At 42.0% G+C, this 7,036-nt stretch overlaps 1 protein-coding gene across 1 annotated transcript in view; it reads left to right on the forward strand.

The window, feature by feature from the left end:
- LOC141089611 (enoyl-[acyl-carrier-protein] reductase, mitochondrial-like) overlaps positions 1-6,322 on the forward strand; it is a 176,306-nt gene extending 169,984 nt beyond the window's left edge. The window contains exon 10 of the mRNA XM_073576115.1: positions 6,072-6,322. Coding sequence (XP_073432216.1) covers positions 6,072-6,235 — 164 coding nt within the window. The 3' untranslated portion in view covers positions 6,236-6,322. The remainder of the gene's footprint in view (positions 1-6,071) is intronic.
- The last annotated feature ends 714 nt before the right edge of the window (positions 6,323-7,036 follow it).

Genomic DNA, 7,036 nt, shown 5'->3' on the forward strand with positions numbered 1-7,036 from the left:
ATTTCACCAGTGATCAGGACCAGTGAGGACGCTGGTATCCAAGGTAAATATCAGGTAACTAAGCGAGCGCGTCTCTTAGTTACCCGCTGTGTACCTTGGATACCTGCGTGCTCACGCTGGGAGCTGGTATCCAAGGTAAATATCGGGTAACTAAGCACGCGCGTCACTTAGTTACCCGCTGTGTACCTGAGATACCAGCTCCCAGCGCCAGCACGCAGGTATCCAAGGTACACAGCGGGTAACTAAGCGACGCGCGTGCTTAGTTACCAGATATTTACCTTGTATACCAGCTCCCAGCATCTGCTTACAGCGCTGGGAGCTCGCTGATCGTTGGTCTCCCACTGCCACACGCATGCTGGCCAGCCGGAGACCAACGATCAAAAAATGGCCAAGGGCATTAGAGCACGATCAGCGATACCTGGCGGGGGGGGCGGTCGCTGATGCGTGTCACACACAGCGAGATCGCTGTTGCATCACAAAATCAGCGATCTCACTAGCGATCTCGTTGTGTGTGACACGGGGCCTTAAGGCCAGCATGTGCGAACAGTGAAGGGCCCACCTCTACAGAGTGGACCACCAGAGATCTCCTTGCTGCCCCCTAATGATGATTCTCCCTCACTGGAGACCATCAGAGATTGCCTGTCACAGCTGGAGAGGAACTTCACAATGTTTAAGGCGCAACTACAAAGAAAAATTATCACACAGAAGCAGAGAACCAAAATGAAGTGTGTACTGGACTCAGCCATTCAGAACATTAAACATGAACTACATGAACTGGGGCAAGAAAATGCAAAACCAAGAGGAGAGATAGAAAAGTTAACCCTTTTACCGAGGAGGGTGGTTTGCACGTTAATGACCGGGCCAATTTTTACAATTCTAACCAATGTCCCTTTATGAGGTAATAACTCTGGAACACTACAACGGATCCAGATGATTCTGAGAATTTTGCTTTTCATGACATATTGTACTTCATGATAGTGGTAAAATTTCTTTGATATGACTTGCATTTGTGAAACAATGAAAATTTGGCGAAAATGCTTAACATTTCACAATTTTCCAAATTTGAATTTTCATGCCCTAAAATCACAGAGATATGTCACACAAAATACTTAATAAGTAACATTTCTCACATGTCTACTAGACATCAGCACAATTTAGGAACCAAATTTTTTTTTTGTTAAGAGTTAAAAATTGACCAGCGGTTTCTCATTTTTACACCACCATTTTATTTTAGGGCCTACATCACATTCAAAGTCACTTTGAGGGGTCTATATGATAGAACATACCCAAAAATGGCAACATTCTAAAAATTGCACCCATCAATGTGCTAAAAACCACAATCAAGAATATTATTATCCCTTCAGGTGCTTCACAGGAATGTTTGGAATGTGGAAAAAAATAAACATTTAACATTTTTCAGATCCAATTTTTTTTATTTTGACAAGGTTAACCGAAAAAAATGGGCCCCAAAATTTGTTGTGTTATTTCTCCTGAGAATGCTGATGCCCCATATAAGGGAGAAAACCACTGTTTGCGCACATGACAGAGCTTACAAGGGAAGGAGCACCGTTTGACTTTTTGAATGCAAAAAATGCTGTAATAATTGGCAGACGCCATGAGGCTCCACTCCCAGCCGAGCTGAACTACCATGACCTCTGTGAGATCTGCGCAAGCACTGAGTTTTTCTCACAGTGCTAACGGGGATCTCACTGAGATCACGACAGTTCAGCCCAGCGGGGAACGGAACCTCAGTGACCGGAGGTAACCTTGATGATGTCACCACCAATCAATGAGGCCGCGCTCACAGCAGTTCAGTCAACAGTGGTTTTCAAAAATATTCAATCCTGAAAATAATGAAAATGTCACTTCAAAACAATAACAAGAAGTCTTACTGAAAATGAATAGTAGACAACATGAAGAGAAACATTGATTTCTAATAAAAGATAGACTTTTATTAATAGACTAGCTGAAGAGCCCGACATTGCCCGGACATAATAATTAACTACGGTTAGTTATAACAAATTATGATTATATCTATATATTTAAAGCTGAGTGTAGAGCCTCGCCGACTGCACATAGCCACATTCACTATAATATCTCACATCGTCCCATCAGCCAGAGCTAACCACAAGGGATGAGCTTTCCGATATTGAAATATCGGAAATCGGCCCGATATTTGCGATATCGGAATTCCGATTCTGATATTTTTTTCACATCGGAAATCCCTTCGAATCATAAGCATAACCCTAAACCCTAACCCTACTAATCCTAACCCTTAACCGTAACCCTACTAACTATAAGCATAACCCTAACCGTAAACCCTGACTCTACTAACCCTAACTAACCCTAACCCTACTAACCCTAAACCCTACTAACCCTAACCTTAACCCCTAACAATAACCCTACTAACTCTAAACCCTAACCCTACTAACGCTAACCCTTAACCTAACCCTAACCTCTTACCCTAACCCTAACCATAACCCTAACTAACCCTATCCCCTAACCTTACTAACCCTAACCATAACCCTAACTATAAACCCTAACCCTACCCCAACTAATCCTAACCCAAAGAAAAAACACCACTGTTAAGATGGCGACCAGTTTTCCTGCTATAGCTTCCGCTCTGTGCATTTTTCTTGCTCCTCTGCCTCTGCAAACTCCTTCCCCATTATCCTGAGGTGTTTCCCCTCCATTTTATCCATTATATAGCACTGTAGTGGTCATTTTGTAATTCCGATTTTTTTCTCCCATTGACTTGCATTGATATTGGAAATCGGAAATTCCGATATCCGATATTTTTTCAATATCGGAATTCCGATACGATATCGGGCAATAGCGCTCATCCCTACTAGCCACTGGAATACTACCCCTAATATCCCACATCATCCCGTCAGCCAGAGCCACCGGACTACTACAACTAATATACCACATCATCCCGTGAAAGCCACCGAATTACTACCTCTAATATCCCACATCATCCCGTCAAAGCCACCGGACCACTACCCCTAATATCCCACATCATCTCATCTGCCAGAGCCATCTTCTGGATTACTGTTGGGGTTCCTCAAGGATTGGTTCTAGACCTCCTCCTCTTCTCTTTGTATACTGCCCCTATTGGTCAAGCAATCAGTATTTTTGGGTTCCAGTACCATCTCTATGCTGATAACACCCAATTATACACTTCTCCTGATATCATGCCTGCCTTTTTGGAAAACATCTGTGATCGTCTTACCGCTGTCTCTATCTGAAACTGAACCTGTCAAAAACTGAACTCCTTATGTTTCCTCCCTCTACTAACCTACCCTTGCCCGACATTGCCATTACTGTGTGTGGTTCCGCCATTACTCCCCAGCAACATGCCCGCTGTCTTGGGATCATACTTGATTCCAAGCTTTCATTCACCCCCCACATCCGATCACTGGCTCGCTCTTGTTATCTGCACCTGAAAAACATTTCTAGAATTCAACCCTTTCTTACTTTCGACTCTGCAAAAACTCTTACTGTTTTTCTCTTATTCATTCTCATCTGGACTATGGTAACTCTCTATTAATCAGTCTCCCTCTTACCAAACTCTCCCCTCTTCAATACATCCTGAATGCTGAAGCTAGGATCATATTCCTCACCAATCATTATACTGATGCCTCTACTTTGTGCCAGTCCTTTCACTCGTTACCCATCCACTCCAGAATGCAGTATAAACTTCTACCCCTCACCCACAAAGCACTACATGGCTCAGCACCACCCTACATCTCCTCCTTTGTCTCAGCCTGCCACCCTACCCGTGCCCTCTGTTCTGCTAATGACCTGAGGTTAACATCCTCATTAATCAGAACCTCCCACTCCTGTCTCCAAGACTTTTCACGTGCTGCGCCATTTGTTTGGAATGCACTACCCAGGTTAATACAATTAATCCCCACATTTAAGCGTGCCCTAAAAACGAATTTGTTCAGACTGGCCTATTACCTCAACGCATTAACCTAAATATCCCTGTGTGGCTCATTCAAAATTTTTTTTTACCATAACCAGTTTCCTCACATCATGTTCTCACAAGCTTTATACATTTAATAGCCCTCTGACTGTACGGTTACATATTTAGACTGTTAAGTGGTTCATGCAGCAACACCCAATTCTTACACTATGGCTGGTCCAAAAAATAAAAGCAATAAAAGCAAGTGTTACCATCCATATTTCATGTCTCCCCTTTTTCCTCATAGAAATTAAGCTTGTGAGCAGGGCCCTCATTCCTCTAGGCATCTGTTTTGATCTATGTGTTTATTGCTATGCTGTAATGTCTATTGTCTGTAGAAGTCCCCTCTATAATGGAAAGTGCTGCGGAATATGTTGGCGCTATAGAAATAAAATTATTATTATTATAATTTCACATACAAGGAACAAATACAGCCACACTGTGACCAGACCACATGTTATCACCACAGTGACCGAATACTACAATACTGTTTAATAAATGAAAAAAAACACAATACTATGTGCAATTATACACAGAAGCTCTGTATTTACTGTACGTGTACAGGTAATACAGTGATCACCAGTGAGATACATAGGTGATCTGTATATAGTGTCAGTGTATAGGTAATACACTGATCTTTAGAAACATTCTATACAGGAGCTCTGTATATAGTGTAAGTGTACAGGTAATACTGGGATCATCAGTGACATTATACACAGGAGCTTTGTACACAGTATATAGTGTCAGTGAACAGGTAACACACTGACTCACCAGTGATGTCTCTAGCTGAAATCATTGACCATTGCTTTTCTTTTTCATGCAGTACAGACTGCCATTACTTCTTTCAGCCAGGACTTGTCTCTGTATAAAATAACACTGTTATCCAGAGCACATTCCCCACTTTTTCACTTTCTTCTATGCTACACAGCTGAATACAGATGTGCATCCATCATTAATATATAGTTATTATGCAATCCACCATTCCAAATATAAATTATAATCCATCACTGTGCCTCCACTAACTATAGCCACTTTCCTCACCTAATATATAAATTAATTAGCCCCTGAACTCTTTCCCCAAATTCATTACCAGTCACTGCATCCTCAACGGTCCCCGCTATATACCTACCAATACCCCGATTCATTATATTTACATGCCCCTGCTGCCACAATTCATTGTCCTGTCTTCTCTCTCTCCCACCCTCCATTCATTATCAACTACTATTCTCCACATTCAAAAAATCATTTACTCTCCTCACCCTCAAAATTCATCATTATTTGCTCTCATCAGGTCATCATTTGCTCTCCCCACTCCCACCTTCAATTCAATTGCTCTCCCCATCCATCACCCTCAATTCATCATGTGCAGTCCCACTCACTTCAATTACAGTCCTGTCCACCCCCCACTTCATCATTTGAAGTCCACTGTCCCCCTCACTCCTCTCCAGTCCCTTTATTCCCCTCCACTTCAACATGTACAATCCCCCCTCAGACAAACTTCATAATGTGCAGTTCCCTCTCAGATACACTTCATCACTTGCAGCCCCCTCCCCCCACTTCATTATGAGCAGTCCCCCACCTCCTCCTCTCACCCATTTAATTCATTTTAAGAAAAAAGAGCACAGCATTTTAGTGCACAAGGGGGCCCTTTGAGCAGAAGCATAAGAGGTGGAGCCCAGGTCCCCCTCTGTACTGCTGCTCACCAGACCTCATACAGAGGTAAGGGCAGTAATGCTCTGATAGTGGCCATGTCTGGACATAACTACAAGCCCTGAGAGAGCATACTCTGCCAGCAGTGTGGAGGATGAGGCCCATTTCTTGCTGAGATGTCCCAAATACTCCACAGTGAGGGACACTCACTTAAGGAGACTGTCTCATTTCCTCCCAGACTTCACCTCCATGGAGGAGGAAGAGAAATGGCCCATAGTACTGAGGGAAGAGGACTTAAAACCTTACCTTGATTTAGCAGATTTGTAAGAGGACTATCGTATCATAAACATAGTAGACCAGCCTTTTTTTTTTAGAGCAAATATTAAATTCAGATTGAAGACTGTACAAAACACTGACTACATATTCCCATTTTTTACCATTCTTATCTTTGTAGATCTAACAAAACTTAACACTATGGCTTCAGTGTTATCGGAGATGGTAAGAAGAGGACAACTTTTGGAGCCCATATGCACCAAAGTACTTTTTCAGGACTACAAAATAGCGCTACAAGCCTGCATGGATCCTTATAGTGTCAAGCATATATTAATCATGAATTAATACAGAATGTGTCGGCCATGCATAATTCAAAATGAGTACCTATTCCTCCAGGGCTGGCCAGACTTGCAAAAAAAGTTTTAGATTATTTATATTCTAATATTTACAAGTTTGAATGACACTAGACATTAATCTCTAAGAAATTTTGATGTCTGCAGAATGTCAACCATTTCTTGCAAAATGGATATATTTAAAACTAGACAAAATAAAAATGTAAAGCAATTGCTCTATAAAACTGATCATTTGTGTAAGGGAGACATGTTTGAAGTTCTGTGTAAAATCTGCTAGGGTAATGGGTTTGGGGAAAAAACACAAGTTGTTTTTAGATGCTAGCAAAAAAAAAAAAGTGAACAGACCTCAATGAATCTGACTATAGGATTAAAGCTCCAGCGGTTTTTTTTTTTTTACAGTGCAGGAGTGGTGAATCCAATGTAAGGTTCCTGCCCCTACCCTTAAAGTCTCCCTCCGATATCTTCACCTTTTTGAAGTGCCTCTCCAGTCCCATGGCACCACTTGTGACCACAGCTTCTGAATGGCCGAAGTCGGAAGCTGGGTCTCAAGCTCTCAATGCAAGTCTATGAGATCTAGAACAAGGCTCTCATAGACTTACATTGAAGAGTGACCACCAACTCATTCCAAGAAATACTGGAGCGATCTAGCAGGTCGCAAAATGTAAAAGGCCCATGATAGCAGTCACGATAAAAGGGGTAGACTACTGCTATGGAACATATAAGACTAAGTGCAGGGACCTTAGATTCAAAGCACCACTCCAGCCATAAAATAAAAAAAAGCCGGAGTGGTGAT

Source organism: Dendrobates tinctorius, unplaced genomic scaffold, assembly GCF_039654945.1.
Source record: "Dendrobates tinctorius isolate UK_male_01 unplaced genomic scaffold, ASM3965494v1 ptg000046l, whole genome shotgun sequence".
NCBI classification, from domain to species: Eukaryota; Metazoa; Chordata; class Amphibia; order Anura; family Dendrobatidae; genus Dendrobates; species Dendrobates tinctorius.